Source organism: Pelodiscus sinensis, chromosome 24 (assembly GCF_049634645.1).
Source record: "Pelodiscus sinensis isolate JC-2024 chromosome 24, ASM4963464v1, whole genome shotgun sequence".
In the NCBI taxonomy this organism is placed as follows: Eukaryota; Metazoa; Chordata; order Testudines; family Trionychidae; genus Pelodiscus; species Pelodiscus sinensis.
In genome coordinates this window covers 5854514-5874726 of record NC_134734.1, presented here as the reverse complement: position 1 = coordinate 5874726, position 20213 = coordinate 5854514, and the positions used below count along the sequence as shown (strand labels likewise).

General features: G+C 46.6%; 1 protein-coding gene across 2 annotated transcripts in view; it reads right to left on the bottom strand.

Annotated features, from left to right (window-relative positions):
• Window positions 1-20213, bottom strand: part of LOC102449199 (IgGFc-binding protein-like) — a 106070-nt gene that overhangs the window by 71813 nt on the left and 14044 nt on the right. For both annotated transcript variants that reach the window (XM_075907483.1, XM_075907484.1), the window contains exons 3-4: window positions 12312-13577; window positions 6700-7971 (exon numbers count right to left, since the gene is read on the bottom strand). In XM_075907483.1, the coding sequence (XP_075763598.1) occupies window positions 6700-7971; window positions 12312-13577 (2538 nt within the window). The remainder of the gene's footprint in view (window positions 1-6699; window positions 7972-12311; window positions 13578-20213) is intronic.

Below are 20213 nucleotides of genomic sequence, written 5' to 3'. Positions count from 1 at the left end.
CATGGCTGGAGTGAAGAGGGTAAGATGGTAGTTGTGGAAAGAAGATAGAAATCCCCTCTATACTATCTATCTATTTCGATATCTTCTCTCTATAAATCTATTCCCCACTCACACATTTATCTATCCATCCATCCTCACATTTCCCTCTATACCAGTGGTTCCCAAACTTTTCGGCATCACGCCCCCTTTTTGATTTTTGAAAAACCCTCATGCCCCCCCCCCCCAGCAAAACTTGTTGAGCAAAAAAAAAAAAAGGGAACTGACCAGGGCAGCAAAACTTGATGGGGGGGGGGGGACTGGGTTGCCTCGTGCCCCCCCTGGAATTTCTTCACACATCCGCAAGAGGGCATGCCCCCCAGTTTGGGAACCCATGCTCTATACTATTTATCTATACCCAAACCTATCCAGCTAAATATCTATTGGCCCCTCCATAGTTGTTTATCCATATATGCCCCTCACATCACCTTTTAAGTCATTCTGTCATTCTCTCTGTATCTAGCCATCTTACATATCTGTCAATCCTCTTTATATGTGTCTATCCATCCATCCCCCCACTCTCTACATTGATCTATCAAAACACAAACATCTCTCTAGTCCCATACATATGCCCTTTGCACCATTCATAGAATCATAGAATTGTAGAACTGGAGGGGAACCCGAGAGGTCATCTATTCCAGCCCCCTGCACTCAAGACAGGACTAAGTATTATCTAGAGCTAGTGAACAGGAGCAGCTAACAGTGAGTTTTGTGAGGGAGTTCACCAGGTGAAGGAGGAGAGATTATGGGACCCTTGGGGGTAAGTGATTGTAGTGTGCCTGTGTTTGTGTTAGGGGGATACTTAATGGTTGCCTGAAAGATACTGTGCACTGAGATTGTGTATGTTTATTTGGAGGTCCATGTGCCAAGCTGTTTGCTTTAAGAACTATGTGGTGAGACTAGCAGTTAGAAGCTTCTTAATGAGGCTTTGAAAACTAACCCTTTGATCATTCATCAAGCCTTAACCAGGGGGCAGGGCTATCAGGAAGGCTCCTAAATGACCAGAGAGCTAGTGAACAGGAGTAGCCAACAGGAAGTTTCATGAGGGAGTTCTCCAGGTGTAGGAGGAGTAATTATGGGACTCTTGAGTAAGTGGTTGTCTGTAATGTGTGGGTTTGTAGGGTACTTGCTGGTTGCCTGAATGATACTGTGTGCTAAGCTTTTTTTTTTTTTTTTTTTTTTTTTTTTTTTTTGCCTGTTTGTTTGGAGGTCCATGTGCTGAGCTGTTTGCTTCTATCTAGGATGGTGTGCTGAGGCTAGTAATTAGAAACTCTGCAGGGTCTCAATACATGGATGAGATGATGGTGTAGGGAGGAGGGATTTAGATTTATTAGGAACTGGGGAAACTTTTGGGAAAGGGGGAGCCTATATTGGAAGGATGGATTCTACCTTAACCAAAATGGAACCAGATTGCTGGTACTTAAAATTAAAAAGGTCATAGAGCAGTTTTTAAACTAAAGGCTGGGAGAAAGCTGACAGGTGTGGAAGAACACATGGATGAGACAGAGACATCTCTTAGGGAAGGGTCTAATAATAGAGATTCTCTGTGCTTTAGTAAGTAGGAGATGATAGAAGATAATAAAAATGGGTAAGAACAGATGATAAACGGCCAAATAAAAAAGGGTGCTATTCAATCACATCAGGAAATGGCAGACAGCTAAAAAACATTTTTAAACTGCTTATACACAAACGCTAGAAATCTAAACAATAAGATGGGTGAACTAGAGTGCCTCATATTAAAGGAGGACATTGATATAATAGGCATCACTGAAACTTGGTGGAATGAGGTTAATCAATGGGACACAGTTATACCAGGGTACAAAATATATCAGAAGGATAGAACAGGTTTTGCTGGTGGGGGAGTGGCACTTTATGTGAAAGGAAATATAAAGTCAAACAAAGTAAAAATGAACCAAACTGTTCCATGGAATCTCTGTGAATAGTAATTCCATGTTCTAATAATAAAAATATAACAGTGGAGCTATATTACCAACCCTCTGACCAGGATAGTGATATTGACTATGAAATGCTAAGGGAAATTAGAGAGGATATAAAATTTTTTTAAAAATGTGGAAATGTGAAGGTGCGGTGCTGCCCCGGGAGCTCCCCTGGCTGAACAGGCCCCACCCCAATGGCCCTGCTGGGCATGCTCGAGAGGGAGGCTGGGGATAAAAGCCCGGGCAGTCAGTTAAGGGAGATAGCTGGAGGGGCAGGAGTTCAGGGAGGAGCTCCTGAACTGCACCAGCTGCTGCAGCCACCCCGGGAGCAGCAGCCCCAGCCCCAGCCCCAGCCCCAGCCCCAGCGCTGGGCAGGGAGATCGTCGGACTGAAACTGACCCGGGGAGCAGCACGCAGAGGATGGCTCACTGCATTGGTGGGAAGGAGCCCAGGGTAGAAGATTGACCTCCGGGAGCTCAGCGTGTTCTGGCAGGCATCCCCACTGAGCAGACAGCGAAAACTTTTGCTGCCATCAGGGCCCTGAGCTGGGAGCCAGCGGAGTGGGAGGGCCTGGGTCCCCCTACCTCTCCACCCCAACTCACGTGTGCTCCCTAGACTTGGGGAGAACTATGCCGGAAGGTCTTCCACAACCCTACAAAAGGACTTGTACTTTGGGATTGGGCCTAGAGGGCTGTATATGCCCTAAAAGAGGGGCATCTGCGTGGAATTTAGGGCAGCTCTGTCCAAAGGGGGCTGTAATCCAGCCATAGGGGACATTTGGGTTACCAAGGAGCAGGCACCCCCTTGACAGGAAATTTCAATAATCCCCATATTGCCTGGGTACACATCACTGTAGGATGGGATGAAGAGATAAAGTTTCCTTATATCTTAAAGGACTGATTCTCAGAGAAGCTTATTCTGGAACGCACAAGGGGAGAGGCAGTTCTTGATTTAGTTGTAAGTGGCGGACAGGATATGGTCCAAGAAGTAAACATAGCTGGACCGCTTGGAAATAGTGACTGTAATGTAATACATTTTAACATTCCTGTGGTGGCAAAAACACCACAGCTGTCCAGCACTATGGAATTTAATTTCAGAAAGGGGAACTACATAAAAATTAGGAGGTTAGTTAAACAGAAATTAAAAGGTAAAATGCCAAAAGTAAAATCCCTGCAAGCTGCATAGAAACTTTTCAAAGACATCATAATAGGGGCCCAATTTAAAACACAGTAAGAAAACCAAAAAAGTACCATCGTGGCTTAACAACCAAGTAAAAAAAGCAGAAAGAGATAAAAAGGCACTGTTTAAAAAATTGAGGAAAATGGAAAGGAGCATATACACTATCAAATTAAGTGTAAAAATATAATAAGGAAAGCCAAAAAGGAGTTTGAAGCCAAAAACTCAAAGAAATGACAAAATATTTGTTTAAGTATATCAGAAGCAGGAAGCCTGCTAAACAACCAGCAGGGCCATTGGATGATCAAGATGCTACAAGAGCACTCAAAGATGATAAGTTCATTGTGAAGAAACTAAATAAAATTTTTGCTTCAGTCTTCACGGCTGAAGATGTTAGGGAGATTCCCAAACCTGAGCCATTCTTTTAAGTGACAGATCTGAGGAATTGTCCCAGATTGAGCTAACATTAGATGAGGTTTTGGAACAAATTGATAAAGTTAACAGTAACAAGTCACCGGGATCAGATGGCATTTACCCAAGAGTTCTGAAAGAACTCAAACATGAAATTGCACAACTATTAACTGTGGTTTATAAGCTACATATTAAATCAGCTTCTGTACCAAATGACTGGAAGATAGCTGATTGGATGCCAATATATGAAAAGATCTCTAGAGATGATCCAGGCAATTATAGACTAGTAAGTCTCACATCAGTACTCGGCAAATTAGTTGAAACTATAGTAAAGAATAATATGGTCAGACACATAGGGTACGTCTAGACTACATGCCTCTGTCGCCAGAGGCATGTAGATTAGGCTACCAGACATAAGAAAATGAAGCGGCGATTTAAATAATCGCCGCTTCATTTAAATTTATATGGCTGCCGCGCTGAGCCGACAAACAGCTCATCAGCTGTTTGTCGGCTCAGCGCGATAGTCTGGACGCGCGGGTGTCGACATCAAAGGCATTTGTCGACCACCCAGGTATGCCTCCTGGGATGAGGTATACCTAGGTGGTCGACAAATGCCTTTGATGTCGACACCCGCGCATCCAGACTATCGCGCTGAGCCGACAAACAGCTGATCAGCTGTTTGTCGGCTCAGCGTAGCAGCCATGTAAATTTAAATGAAGCGGCGATTATTTAAATCGCCGCTTCATTTTCCTATGTCTGGTAGCCTAATCTACATGCCTCTGGCGATAGAGGCATGTAGTCTAGACGTACCCATAGATGAACCTAATTTGTTGGGGGGAAATCAACATGGCTTCTATAAAGAGAAATTATGCTTTACTAGAGATCTTTGAGGGGATCCACAAGCATGTGGACAAAGGGGATCCAGTGGATACAGTGTGCTTAGATTTCCAGAAAGTCTTTGACAAGATCCCTTACCAAAGGCTCTTAAGTAAAGTAAGTTGTCATGGGGTAAGAGGGAAGGTCCTTTCATGTTTTGGGACTGGCTCTGTTCAATATCTTCATCAATGATTTAGATATTGGCATAGAAAGTATGCTTATTAAATTTGCACATTATACCAACCTGGGAGGGGTTGTGACTGCTCTGGAGGATAGGGTCATAATTCAAAATGATCTGGACAAATTGGAGAAATGATCTGAGGTAAACAGGGTGAGGTTAATAAAGACAAATGCAAAGTGCTCCACTTAGGAAGGAACAATCGGTTTCACACATACAGAATGGGAAGCGACTGTCTAGGAAGGAGTATGGCAGAAAGGGATCTAGGGGTTATAGTGGATGACAAGCTGAATATGAGTCAGAAGTGTGATGCTGTTGCAAAAAAAGCAAATATGATTCTAGGATGCATTAACAGGTGTGTTGTGAGCAAGACACGAGAAGTCATTCTTCTGCTCTACTCTGCGCTGGTTAGGCCTCAGTTGGAGTATTGTGTCCAGTTCTGGGCACCGCATTTCAAGAAGGATGTGGAGAAACTGGAGAGGGTCCAGAGAAGAGCAACAAGAATGATTAAAGGTCTAGAGAACATGACCTATGAAGGAAGGCTGAAAGAATTGGGTTTGTTTAGTTTAGAAAAGAGAAGATCGAAGGGGGGACATGATAACAGTTTTCAGGTATCTAAAAGGGTGTCATAAGGAGGAGAGAGAAAACTTGTTCATCTTGGCCTCTGAGGACAAAACAAGAAGCAATGGGCTTAAACTGCAGCAAGGGAGGTTTATGTTGGACATTAGGAAAAAGTTCCTAACTGTCAGGGTAGTCAAACACTGGAATAAATTGCCCAGGGAGGTTGTGGAATCTCCATCTCTGGAGATATTTAAGAGTAGGTTAGATAAATGTCTATCAGGGATGGTCTAGACAGTATTTGGTCCTGCCATGAGGGCAGGGGACTGGACTCGATGACCTCTCGAGGTCCCTTCCACTCCTAGTATTCTATGATTCTATGGATTGATTATTGGTTAAAAGACAGGAAACAAAAGGTAGGCATAAATGGACAGTTTTCAGAATGGAGCGAGGTAGCTTGTGTGGACTTCCAAGGGTCTGTCCTGGGATCAATCCTATTCAATTTATTTATAAATGATTGAGAGAAAGGGGTGAACAGTGAGGTGGCAAACTTTGCAAATGATACTAAACTGCTCAAGATAGTTATGAACAAAGCAGACTGTGAAGAGCCTCACAAGGATCTCACAAAACTAGGTGATTGGGCAACAAAATGGCAGATGAATTTCAATACTGATAAATGCAAAGTAATGAATGCTGGAAAAAATATTCTCAACTACACATACAAAATGATGGGAACTAATTTAGCTATAACCACTCGAGAGATTTTTTTGTGGCTAGTTCTCTGAAAACATCCACTCAACGTGCAGCAGCTGTCACAAAAGCAAACGTAATGTTAGGAATAATATACAAAGGGATAGAGAATAAGACAGAGAATATTTTATTGTCAGTTTATAAAACCATGGTATGCCCACATCTTGAATACTGCATACAGATGGGGTCACCTCATCTCAAAAATATATATTGATATTGGAAAAAGTTCAGAAAAGGGCAACAAAAATGATTAAGGGTTTGGAATGGGTGCCATATGAAGAGAGATTAAAAAGATTGGGACTTTTCAGTTTAGGAAGGAGAAGACTAACAGAGTGGGATATGATAGAGGTCTACAAAATCACAATAGGTATGGAGAAAGTGAATAAGGAAAAGTTATTTATTTGGTCCCGTAACACAAGAACTAGAGATCATCAAATGAAATTAATAGGTAGCAGGTTTAAAACAAACAAAAGGAAGGTTTCCTTCACACGGTGCACAGTCAATCTGTGGAACTCCTTGCCAGAGGATGTTGTGAATACCAGGACTTTAACAGGGTACAAAAAAGAACTAGATAAATTCATGGAAGTTAGGTTCAGCAATACTTATTAGCCAAAATTGGTAAGAATGGTATGCCTAGCCTCTGTTTGTCAGACCCAGCATGTCTTTCCAGCTTCTAAGCTAAAATTCTGTAACAATAGGGAGTCAGGTTTGAGGCTACATAAAGGTGGCAAGATAGTGAAAAGTGTGACAAGATATTATCAAAGTTACTTTACTCACTGCTTGCACCAATAGCTGGAGATCCATATGCAGTTTTGGAGGCAATCCCAATGCTTAGAAGCCCAAATGGAGATCTTGGGTGCTCAATGGTTTCCCTCTTGAATCCTTTGCCAAGACTGTATTGAGCCCAGGAGAACTCTGTGCCTGGAATTGGCTTCCATACAAGGTTTCCTAATGGTTTCTTATCAGTGGTGATACCACCAGATTCTGATGTTTTGGCTGTTATCAGTGCATAGTTTTCATACTTGTCCTGCCCATGGATGTGATAGATCTGGCAGTATCCAGACACATCTGGGATCGTCAGGAGGAACGGATCATACGAGATTGCCCCTTTTTTCCCTCCAGTGCAGAAGAAGACAACCTGGATCCCTGCACTAGCAGAGATATACAAGGGGTTAGGGAATTTGATTTCAAATGGCACAACCTGCCCAGCAACCAGGTCCCTAGTGGCTTTCATGTTCCCAGCCCGATAATCCATGTGGGTATGTTGGGAAGCAGCCACATACACCAAGTCAAATTTGGGCTGGAAGGATAAAGGAGGTACGATGAATGTGGTGCCCCAGCCAGACACCGGCAGGAGTTGCTCACTCACATAGTCACAGGCGGTGTGCTTTAAAACACATACGTGTCCACTATAGACGGCCACGGGATTCGCGGACACAATCCTGGTGCCAGATAAGTCATCTTGGCTCTGCAGCTGGACTGCCTGGTAAGCTCTAAGTGAGATGACCAGTTTTCTCCCTGCTCTGTAGGTTTCTCCTTGGAAAGTTACAGCTCCTTTGAGGTAAACTTCAACAACGGTGGGATCCTTCCAGGCTACTACAGCAAATTGCTTACCAAGATCTTCTCGATTCCCCATTGGAGTCACCACATAGTACTCAGTCCCGAGTCTCTGCACAGGGTACACTACAGTGGTATCAGCCGTATAAGACTTGTAGTTCAGAGAGAGGATGGAGATCTCATGGTCAGAGCGGATGATGACTGTGTGGTCAGACACTTGGCTTCCAGCCAGGTCCACGAATGCAGGGATCATCACAGATACTGTGTCTTCAGGATGTGCAGTGACAGTGACCAAAAAATCTGCTTTATTCACTGAGATGGTGACGATCGTCCCAGGGACATAGCCAGTAATGAACAACTTGAAGTTTTTACCACCATAATACGGTAAGTGATTCTGCATGAAGACAGTGATAAATTCTGTCCCTTGGGGGCCTGAGCAAGAAGCAGGGGGTAGATCTGCAGGCTGAATGGTAGGAGCAGCTCTCAAAATGCCTAGACAGAGGAGAGAAATACTGAAAAGCATCACAATCCCAGTCATCAACTTTTACAAGCTCTGCTCTTGTCATCAGATTTGGGAACAAGCAGAAGAGACACAGGAATGGCAGGAATAACCCCACCTCTGCAAGTGAATGTCACTGGTACATTTTACAAAGCCAGCTGTACCTTCATCTCTTCCTCCAGTCTCCAGACAACTATGAGACCTCTGCTGTCTACATGGGGACTTAAGTCAGCATACCTATGCAACTCAGGGATGTGGATTTTTCACACCCCTGACTGATATAGTTAAACCAACCTGTGTCTCTAGCATAGACCAAGCCTTGGAGTGTCTTACGTTTTGTCTCAGGATCTATCCACGTTTGTCCTGAGAAGTGCATTTCCCTCTACCTCAACTGATGTTCCTGGACAGTCACACATCAACCCAGTCTTTGTGTATAACTATTTTGGGTAGGGGTGATTTTATACAAATAGTTATATGAATATAATTTCTGTATGGATCCAGTCACACTGCTATAAAGATGCCCAAGGCTCTGTCTACATAACAAAGTTTTACCATTTGTACGATATAGTTATGCAGGTGATATATTTTACTGATATAACCCCCAGTGTGGACACCTGAATTCCAGAATGAGTATCTTTTTTCAGTTTCATTTACACTGCTTCCCAAGTAATATTGACTAATCAAAAAAGTGTGCTCTTCTAGAGGAATAAGGCCATGTCTACACTACACATTTCAGCCTTCACAGTTGTGTCAGGCAGGAGTGGGAAGAGGTGTTATAGTTGACCAATATAGATATGCCAGCAAAAGCCTCTAGTCATTTATGCCAACAAAACTGTGCTGTTGCTGGTATATTTCACTGGGCCAGATTTACATTACAGATGGTTGGTCTACACTACAAAATTACACTATCCTACAAAATTAGATTTACCTAACTATGTCTCCCAGGGGTATGAAAAATCCATACCCCTGAGCAACATACTTAAGCCAATCTAACTCACCATATAGACAGGTTGATGGTGGATTTGCACAGTGATGGGAGAACCTCGCCCACTGCTGTTGATCTACACCATGCAATTTTAGTGTGTTAAGTGCAGACATAGCTGAATGTAGTGTAAGGTTTACCATATAAAGTGCAGAGTTTTGCTGGCATAACGCAATTAGCTTGAAGTATAAAAACGCCACAATCTTAAATACACAGCGAGACCAGCAAAACCCTTGGTATACACTCATTGCGTACTGGCAAGAGTCCTTTGCCAGAATAGGTCATGTTGCTCAGGAAAGTGGTTTAAGAACTCCTTTTGCCAGCACAAGCTGCATCACCACTATAGGGTTTGCCAGTTTGGCTACACTGGAATAGCTGCGCCAAAAGAACCTCTGTTGTCCAATAGCCTGAGGACTAGTCTGCTATCTATCTATCATAGAGAGTTTGTGCATCTGTCTGTCCATGAATCCATCTGTACATCCTTTTATTGAAGAACTTCTAAACAGTCAGAGTTAGGACCACCACGTTTGGGCTATGTCTACACTGGCATGTTCTTGCGCCAGAAATATGCAAATGAGGCTAAGCGTGGAATATCGCCGAGTTTCATTTGCAAACCTAATGAGTCGCCATTTTTGCCGAAGAGGTTCTTGCGCCAGAAGGAGCATCTACACTTCCCCTTCTTGCACAAGAAAAACCCTCTTGCGCAATGCCGTTATTTCTGAAAATAATCAGCGTAATGGCATTGTGCAACAGGGTTTTTCTTGTGCAAGAAGGGGCAGTGTAGACAGCTCCTTCTGGTGCAAGAGCCTCTTCTGCAAAAATGGTGGCTCATTAGGTATGCAAATGAGGCTCGGCAACATTCCACTCTTAGCCTCATTTGCATATTTCTGGTGCAAGATCCCGCCAGTGTAGATATAGCCTTGGTGTGCAGCTTCCTCTTTTCCTAACGTAAAGCAAGGTCAGGGTTTAGTTGTGCCAGGACAATAGGATGTGCCTTAAATGGCATTGTTTTCCATAACACAGACAGGGAGGGGGCTGATCAGAGGGACAGTTATACTGCCGACTGACCACGGGGAGCAGCTATGCTGCAGAGTGGCCAAAGGGGTATGGCCTCACCAGGAAGATAGTGGCTAGCTGGGGCCAGGGCTCTCCATGTTCCTGGCCACCAGCATGTTACCTGTCCTCCCCACCCCAAACTCCTTCCACCAGCCCTTGGTCACAGCACCAGACAGGGAAGGGGTAACCAACCAGCCAGCAGCCCCACCATCCCAGAGGAGCATCATTGGTGCTGAGGCTGGGCCATGCAGCCCCACGCTCCCACCCCCAGGCTTCATGGCCCAGCCTCAGCACTGCTGGGGGCTGGAGCCCAGCCACACATACTTGCCTCCCCCCACACAAGGAGCCTCATTGGCAGTTGAGGCTGGACCATGCAGCACCCTCCCTCCTCTCCTTCCAAGGAGCCAGTGACTGGATCTGGGCACCATATCCCCAACCCCCCAGGGGGAGCTGGCACCTACAGCATCATCCTTAGTGCCATGGGTGGCCCTAGTCAGCCCCCCTAGACATCTAAGCCCCCTCCCCTGAGTTCCCTGACCTGATCACCCACCTCCTGCCCTCAATCCTTCACTCCTGCCCCCTTACCCTGAGCTCCCCACATCCTACCACCTGCCCTGACGACTGCACCCCCTAATTCCTGCCATGAGTCCTCCAACCCCTGCCCTTACTCCTGTACCCCACACACTGCAAGTCCATGCTCTGAAGGACCCAAGCAATGCCAGGTAAGTCTTCTAGTAAGTTATACTGGCAAAAGCACTGTATGGCTGGTATAATGTGGGTCGCCCTAGGAGTGCTTTGCCAATACACTGATACAGCAGTCCTTGTATATGCTCCTAGTGACGACCTTACCTGAAAGTGCCTATTCAGGAGGTTATACCAGTAAAACTTCATTGGTTTATATTCAATCCTTTGGTTACACCAAAAGAACATGGCTTGTGTAAACAAATCCTTATGCTAGTAAAGCTTGCTTTTTGCCCAGATACTTACACTAGTGCAGCCCTTTGCATGTCACTGCTATAGCTGCTAAAAGTTGCTTCAGAACACTATAGCTTATTCTCTTTCCTATATGGAAATAGCTGCGTATGACGGGCCAGAAATATTCACTTGGTAATTCCTGCATCATGTGACTGAGTCAGGGTCCTCCTATTGCATACATTTGTGTGTTTACCCTTAACTCTGTCCCCTTCAAAGACTGGTCATTGAATGTTCTGATGAAGGCACACTCTGGAATACCACTTTTCATCCAAGCCCTGGTCTACACACATATTTTGTACTGATATAACTATGGTGGTTAAGACTATGCCAAATTATAATATCAAAATCTAGAGCAGATACAGTTCTTTTAATGAGAAAGTGTCTTACTTCTCATCCTCACTACAAAGTCTTGCCAGCATAGCAGTCAGCTAGAAGTGAGGGGGGGAAATCACACCATTTAGCCAATGCGGGCTGGCAAAGCCCCTGTTGCAGACACAGCTATGCCAACAGAAGAGTGTCTGTTTGCACAGCTAATGTTATTCAGAAAGATGGTAAAAACAGAGCTCCTTCTGCTTCACACCACATTTCCACAAGGGGTCTCTTCCAGCACAGCCAAGGTGCTGTAACATTAGACAAGTGTATCCCCTTTCCCTGACAAAGTGGTGGAAGCACATGTCTATTAATATAATTATATTTCACTAGGGAGGTTGTAGTTCTTTAGCTATAGCACTTTAGTTAATGTGGGTCAAGCAGTTTGGACAATCTAAGTGAATGGTTGGGGCTGCTGTCCGGATGGTTTGCTCCATTCCCTTTTAATGATTCTCATTTATAAGCCTTACTGATGTACCAACATGGCAGAAAAGGACTCATTCTCTCCTGCTTCACAGGGAATCTCTTTACAAAGCACCCTCTCCAGGCTCACGATACATTGGAGTAGAGCACACAGCAATCATATTTCTGTTCTGTATCAGGTCTGCTGACAGTCTGAGCAAAAGGGGCAATTGCCCAAAGGCTCAGACAATTTAATGGGCCCTGGGGCCCCAGCTACTGTGGTGGCAGTTCTGCCTGTTCTGAGGAAAAAGTCTCTAAAGTCAACAACTCTTTTGATATGCCTCATGTAGGTTCACGGGTGGGGTTGCTGTCAATGGGTTTATTTGGTATTGATTGCTACAGTGCATTGGCCCCATGCTGAGTTCTAGCCTTTTCAAGTCTGAGAGAAAGTGTTGTCCAGTGCAGGGATTGGGAAGGAAGGGAACAGGGAAAGATGGTGGAAGACAGGTGGGGGGGGGGGGGGAAGACTATCAAATAGATTATACTTGCCACCAATAGCCGATGAGCCATATCCAGCCTTGTCTTTAATCCCAACACTCAGGACACTAAATAGGGAGTGGGGATTCTCTATGACGTGGTTGGTAAACCCACTTCCCAAGTCGTATTCAGTCCAAGAGTATGCAATGCCTGGAATAGGCCTCCACGTAGGAGCACGTAGTTGTTTCTCATCAACAGTAACACCAGCAGTCTCAGCCGTCTTGGCTACAATCACAGCGTAGTTCTGAAACAGCTCCTGCCCATGGATGTGATAGATCTGGCAGTATCCAGACACATCTGGGATCGTCAGGAGGAACGGATCATACGAGATTGCCCCTTTTTTCCCTCCAGTGCAGAAGAAGACAACTTGGATCCCTGCACTAGCAGAGATATACAAGGGGTTAGGGAATTTGATTTCAAATGGCACAACCTGCCCAGCAACCAGGTCCCTAGTGGCTTTCATGTTCCCAGCCCGATAATCCATGTGGGTGTGTTGGGAAGCAGCCACATACACCAAGTCAAATTTGGGCTGGAAGGATAAAGGAGGTACGATGAATGTGGTGCCCCAGCCAGACACCGGCAGGAGTTGCTCACTCACATAGTCACAGGCGGTGTGCTTTAAAACACATACGTGTCCACTATAGACGGCCATGGGATTCGCGGACACAATCCTGGTGCCAGATAAGTCATCTTGGCTCTGCAGCTGGACTGCCTGGTAAGCTCTAAGTGAGATGACCAGTTTTCTCCCTGCTCTGTAGGTTTCTCCTTGGAAAGTTACAGCTCCTTTGAGGTAAACTTCAACAACGGTGGGATCCTTCCAGGCTACTACAGCAAATTGCTTACCAAGATCTTCTCGATTCCCCATTGGAGTCACCACATAGTACTCAGTCCCGAGCCTCTGCACAGGGTACACTACAGTGGTATCAGCCGTATAAGTCTTGTAGTTCAGAGAGAGGATGGAGATCTCATGGTCAGAGCGGATGATGACTGTGTGGTCAGACACTTGGCTTCCATCCAGCCCCACAAACTCTGGGATCTGTACCCATGTTGTCTCTCCTGGATTTGCCTGGACATTGATACTAACATCTGCTTTGTTAACAGAAATGGTCACTGATGTCCCCGAGGTGTAGCCTGTGATGAACAACCTGAAGTCTTTACTACCATAAGTAGATAAGTGATTCTGCATGAAGACAGTGATAAATTCTGTTCCTTGGGGGCCTGAGCAAGAGGAATCTGGAATGTCTATAGATGACACTGTGATGAAGATATCTGAAGCACCTGTAAAGACAGAAAGACAGAGGAGATAGGCATAAACCACTGTTTCAATTCTGTCCATGCCCCACCTTATGAGACACCCTTTTTTTTATTATTATTCAGTGTCAGTTTTACTATGGAAACTTTATTAAAAGGAATTACTAAGGGAAAAAACAACTGAAGACAGTTGGCAGTTTTTCAAAGGGACGTTATTAAGGGCCCAAAAGCAAACTATTTCACTGAGTAGGAAAGAGAGAAAGTATGGCAGGAGACCACGCTGGATCAACTGAGAGATCGTATATGATTTAAAAATAAAAAAGGAGTTGTATAAAAAGTGGAAACTAGGTCAAATTACAAAGGATGAGTATAAGATTAGAAAGGCAAAGGCACAAAATGAACTCAATCTACTAGAGACATTTGGGGTATGTCTAGACAGCATCCCTCTGTCAGAAGAGGGATGCAGATTAGGCAGGTCGACATTGCAAATTAGGCAGGGATTTAAATATCCTGTGCCTAATTTGCATAAAATGGCCACCATGTTTTGCCGACTCAGCACTTTGTCGGCAAAAAGCGGCAGTCTAGAGGGGGATCTGTAGAGAAAGAAAGCCTTTTTCGACAGATCCTGTAAACCTCCTTGCAGCAGGCATAAGGGATCTGTCAAAAAAGGCTTTCTTTCTCTACAGATCCCCCTCTAGACTGCCACTTTTTGCCCACAAGCTGCTGAGACGGCAAAATGCGGTGGCCATTTTATGCAATTTAGGTGCGGGATATTTAAATCCCTGCCTTATTTGCAATGTTGACCCGCCTAATCTGCATCCCTCTGCCGAAAGAGCGATGCAGTCTAGACATACCCAAAGGGTAACAAGAAAATATTCTACAAATATATTAGAAGCAAGATAAAGACCAAGGACAGAGTAGGCCCATTGCTCAGTGAAGAAGGAGAAATGATAACAGGAAATTTGGAAATGGCAGAGTTGTTTAATGCCTTCTTTGTTACAGTCTTCACCAAGAAGACTGATGGTGACAGGATGTCAGTGGAAGGGGGTAGGTTTAGAAGTTAAAGTAAAAGAACTAGTTAAAAAATACTTAGAAAACTTTTTTAAATTGTATCCTTTGGTATACAGGCAGTCCCCAGGTTACGTACAAGATAGGGACTGTAGGTTTGCTTTTAAGTTGAATTTGTATGTAAGTCGGAACTGGTACATATTGTACCCCAGGTGTCCCCGATTCAGCCGCTGCTGAAACTGACCAGCGGCTGACTACAGGAAGCCCGAGGCAGAGCTGCTTTGCCCCGGGCTTCCTGGAATCAGCCGCTGATCAGTTTCAGCAGCAGCTGACTTGGGAACACCTGGGACAGAGCAGCTGGGGTGCTGCCAGGTTGGTCCCCGCAGCGCCGAGGTGCGGCGCTGCGGGGACCAATCCGGCAGCGCCCCAGCTGCTCTGTCCCAGGCGTCCAGATTCAGCTGCTGTTGAAACTGACCAGCAGCGGCTGAATCGGATACGCCTGGGGCAGAGCAGCTGGAGTGCTGCTGAGTTGGTCTGGTAGCGCCGACCCTTGGTGCGGCGGGACCAACCCGGCAGCACCCCAGCTGCTCTTGGGGACGCCTGGGGCAGAGCAACTGGGGTGCTGCTGGGTTGGTCCTGCAGCGCCGCTCCTCGGCGCTACTGGACCAACCCAGAAGCACCCCAGCTGCTCTGCCCCAGGTGTCCCCAAGTCAGCCGCTGCTGAAACTGACCAGCGGCTGACTACAGGAAGCCCGAGGCAGAGCTGCTCTGGCCCGGGCTTCCTGGAATCAGCCGCTGATCAGTTTCAACAGCGGCTGACTTGGGGATGCCTGGGACAGAGCAGCTGGGGTGCTGCCGGGTAGGTCCCCGCAGCGCTGCACCTCGGCACTGTGAGACCAACCTGGCAGCCCCCCAGCTGCTCTACCCCAGGCGTCCTGATTCAGCAGCTGCTGAAACTGACCAGCGGCGAGAAAAGCCTGGTCTGCTGGGGGCGGGGAGGGCACACTAGCTGCGCCTCCCCCTCCCAGAAGACCAGGCTTTTCTCGCCGCGGAGGACGGGGACGGCGGGACCGCTGCACATCTCGGCGGTCCCGCCGCCTGCATCCTCTGTGGCGAGAAAAGCCTGGTCTGCTGGGAGGGGGGCGCACTAGCTGCGCCCCCCCAGCAGACCAAGGAGACGCGGAGCAGCTTTTCTCACCGCAGAGCGGCTTTTCTTGCCGCGGAGGACGCGGGCGGCGGGACCGCCCAGACGCACCGCGGTCTTGCCATCCGCGTCCTCCGCGGCTTTGCTCTGCGTCTCCCTGGTCTGCTAGGCCCCCCTTCCAGCAGACCAGGGAGACACGGAGCAGCTTTTCTCGCTGCGGAGAACACGGGCGGCGGGACCACCGCAGCGCGTCTCGGCGGTCTGCTGGGGGGGAGGGGCGCAGCTAGTTCGGGCTTCCCTCACCCCATTCTTAAGTAGAGATCCAACATAAGTCGGATCCACATAACCCGGGGACTGCCTGTATATGGTTGTGACAATTTTCTTCCACTATTTGATCTGAGGAAGTGGGTCTGGCCCATGAAAGCTCATCACCTAATAAACCATCTTGTTAGTCTTTAAAGTGCTACATAGTCCTGTATTTTGTTTTAGAAAACTTAAATGTCTTTAGGTCACTAGATCCTGATGAAATACACCCTAGAATACTCAAGGAGCTGACAGAAGAGGTATTTGAGCCTTTAGCTATCTTGTTTGAAAAATCATGTAAGTTGGGAGAGATTCCAGAAGACTGGAAAAGGGCAAATATAGTCTCCATCTATAAAAAGAGAAATACAAAGAACCCAGGAAACTACAGACCAGTCAGTTAACTTCTGAGCCAGGGAAGATAATGGAGCGAGTAATTAAAGAATCAAACTGCAAACATCTGGAAGATAATGTGATGGTAACAGCATACATGGATTTGTACAGAACAAATCATGTCAAACCAGTCTGATAGCTTTCTTTGATAGGATAACAATTCTTGTGGATAAGGGGGAAGTGGTGAACTTAGGATGCCTAACTTTAGTAAAGCATTTGAGATGGTTTCACGTGGCCTTTCTGTCAATAGTCTAGGGAAATACAACCTAGATGGGGCTACTATACGGTAGGTGCATAACTGGCTGGATAACCATTCTCAGTAGTTATCAATGATTCAGTCATGCAGGAAGGACATAACAAGTGGGGTTCCACATGGGTTTGTTTAGGGACTGGTTCTGTTCAATATCTTCATCAACAATTTAGATATTGACATAGAAAATATGCTTATTAAGTTTGCAGGTGATATTAGCCAAGCTGAGAGGGGTTGCGACTGCTTTGGAGGATAGGGTCATAATTCAAAATGATCTGGACAAACTGGAGAAATGGTCTGAGGTAAACAAGATGAAGCTTAATAAGGACAAATGCAAAGTGCTTCACTTAGAAAGGAATAATGGCTACGTCTAGACTGGCATGATTTTCTGGAAATGCTTTTAACGGAAAAGTTTTCCGTTAAAAGCATTTTTGGAAAAGAGCATCTAGATTGGCATGGATGCTTTTCCGCAAAAGCACTTTTTGCGGAAAAGTGTCCGTGGCCAATCTAGATGCGCTTTTGAGCAAAAAAGTCCCGATCGCCATTTTCATGATCGGAGCTTTTTGGAGCAAAACAAATCTCAGCTGTCTACACTGGCCCTTTTGCGCAAAACTTTTGCGCAAAAGGGACTTTTGCCTGAACAGGAGCAGCATAGTATTTCTGCAAAAAGCACTGATTTCTTACAGTAGGAAGTTAGTGCTTTTGCGGAAATTCAAGAGGCCAGTGTAGACTGATAGGTAAAAGCGGCTGATTTTCTGGAAAAACTGGCCAGTCTAGACACAGCCAATCTGTGTCACACCTGCAGAATGGGAAGTGACTGCCTATGAAGGAGTATGGCAGAAAGGGGTTAGAGTGGACCGTGAGCTAAATATGAGTCAACAGTGTGACACTTGCAAAAAAAGCAAACATGATTCTGGGCTGCATTAACAGGAGTGTTGTCAGCAAGGCACGAGAAGTCACTCTTCTACTCTGCTCTGCCCTGATTTGCCAGTACTGCGGCAAATGGAGTATGGTTTTGTCCAGTATCACAGACAAGGGATGCCATTTTGATGAGCACTCGAGTCCATCCCTGCCATGTTACCTGACACACATTGTGTGTGCCACGTTACAATAGTGGGCATGGGCCCATGTCATTCCCAGAGGTACCAGAATGTTTGGTATTCTAGGAGAGCTCAGTAACCCCCCTAGCTGAAGGCCTATGGTTTGATCCCCTTCCGCGACATAGTGGGAGTGTTATCCACTCTTGTAGTCAGTCCTGTGTTCACTCTGTTGTTACATTCACTCTTAGCTGTATTGTGCTCTGTGTGTGTGTGTGTGTATGTACCTCAGTTTCCCCCAGCCATCTGCATGGGGGATGGGGGAGGAGGCTGGGTATGACTCACTGCAGAAGTGTATTGGGCCCAGACATTTGAGGGCCAGACACAGGAGATAACAACTCCTGCCCGGAAGGGAGACAAAGGGTAGGCGAGGCTGACACCAGGCTGGGGGTGGGGGAGTACGGCCTGGGGGAAGGGTCAGTCTCGGCTGGGTTAAGATGAGAGAAGGCTCTTAGAGCAGGAAAAGGGGGGAGAAGGGCCTGGGACCCAAGAGGAATAAGGCTGCCTGCTCTTGGTCCCTGTGTGAACATCGATCTTATGCTACGCTGTGTCCCTGTGAACCAATAAACCTTCTGTTCTGCTTGCTGGCTGGGGGTCACGTCTGGCTGCGAATGGTAGTGCAGGGCTCAGGGACTCCCCGGCACGCCATGACACCTTCTCCAACAACCTGCCTGTATGGCTGTGGTTATTTGTTTATGTTCCGTTCCCCTACTCCTGTGAGCCAGCCTGCCCCTTACACACATGCACAAGGCTAGATTTGAAACGGTGCTCTCGAAAGTTGAAAGGCCCTTTATCCCATCTCTGATCCAGCCAAACCCCTGAACTTGGGGCCAGACTGAAAATGTTGCCCTAGAGGTGAAAGTCCCATATTCCATTCCCTGAGCCAGTCAAGCCCTCCCCTTGATCAGGGGCCAAGTTGGAACCAGCACCCTAGAAGCAAGAGGCCCAATATCCCATTCTCTTGACCCCTGAAATGTTGACCTCAGGATCTTATCTATGATCACTCCGGCAGGCAGGGGCAATGGGAACAGAGCCAGATCACCAGCAAAGCTACTGGCCCAGGATTTTTTTTTTAACTTCTGCAGCTGCTCTAACCACCTGAAGTCTCTGGCGGTTGGGGCGGGGGGGAAAGGAGGCCCCATCTGCCAACCCCAGAGTGTGAGGAGGTTTCTCTTCCGCATAGTTCTAGGCCTAGGGCTGCTGTGCTCAATGATGGTGCCAATGGAGTTCCATTTTGCTCCCACACTCCTTAGTGTCGCTGTCCCTGTTTTCCCAGTTTTGCCTCTTTCACCAGCATCCTCCACCCCGTCACCTGCAATCACTCTTCCTTCTCTTGGCAGCCACGCTAGTTTAAGTCCACCATGAAAGGCTTCGGTCCAATCCCCTCTACTTGCAACAAAAGGAAATGGACACAGCAGACCTTTAGTCAGCAACTGAAAACATCTGCAGTGGGAGGGCTGTCGTCTTGGAAAGAAACCAGGACCCAAGGGACAAGTCTCCCCATATGCTTCTTCCTGAGACCTTCTCAGTCATGCTTTTATGATTTTCCCCTTTCCTCATCTCCTCCCCTGCGGGCTACTCCATCAGTCATTATCCACACTGGATTCTTTGCCTCTTCTCTCCTCATCTCTCTTGCTGCTGCTCAGACGAGTGTCGCCGGTCACCTACATTTCCCCCTTTGCTCTCTAGGGCCCAGTGAAATGTAGGCATTGCCTAGACACTTAGCAGCCCATCAGTGGTCAATGGTATGTTGGCCCACTCAGTACCTACAGTGCTCTGGAAAATGAGATTTAGTCTCCTAACATGGTTAGCTGTTGCAATGCTGAGTGCAGTGCACCTTTCCAAACCTGGGTCCAGGTGACTATGTGAAGGCCTCAAAGCACTGCCATGGTGTCTAAGTAAATAGGCATCTTGATCCCATGGCCTTTCTTGCCCCACTTTGTCAATAACTCTCAGATCTACTTCTACCCCCTCCCACCCCTTGAACTCTCTACCTCCACCCAAACGTGTGTCTCTGTCCTACTACCTCTTATGGACATCCCACCACTTCCTTCAGCCAAACAGCATCCACCAAGCCAGTCTTCCTACTCTGCCTCCCTGCCTTCCATCACTGCAGACACATCGATGCAATTCCATAATCCCAGCTGGCAGGGACCTTCTCTCTCCCCCAGCCAGTGGGGCTTTCTCTCTCCCTTTCCCAGCTCTGGTACTATGGCAAAGGGCCAGGGGCAGGGGTTCAGGGCAGGGACGGCCACTTAAATAGTCCAATGGCCAGCAAAATGGCAAGCCCCAGCCCCAGGAGGCCACTCTCTTGGTCATGCAGCTGCCCCCAGTGGTCACTCTGCAGTATCACATCCCTCCAAACAGCCCCCTCCCTTTCCATGTTATTGAAAACGGTCCCATTCCTGTTTTCCTGGCGCAATTTGGTGGCCCTAGCTCTTACCGTTTAGGAGGAGTTCTTGAACAAACAG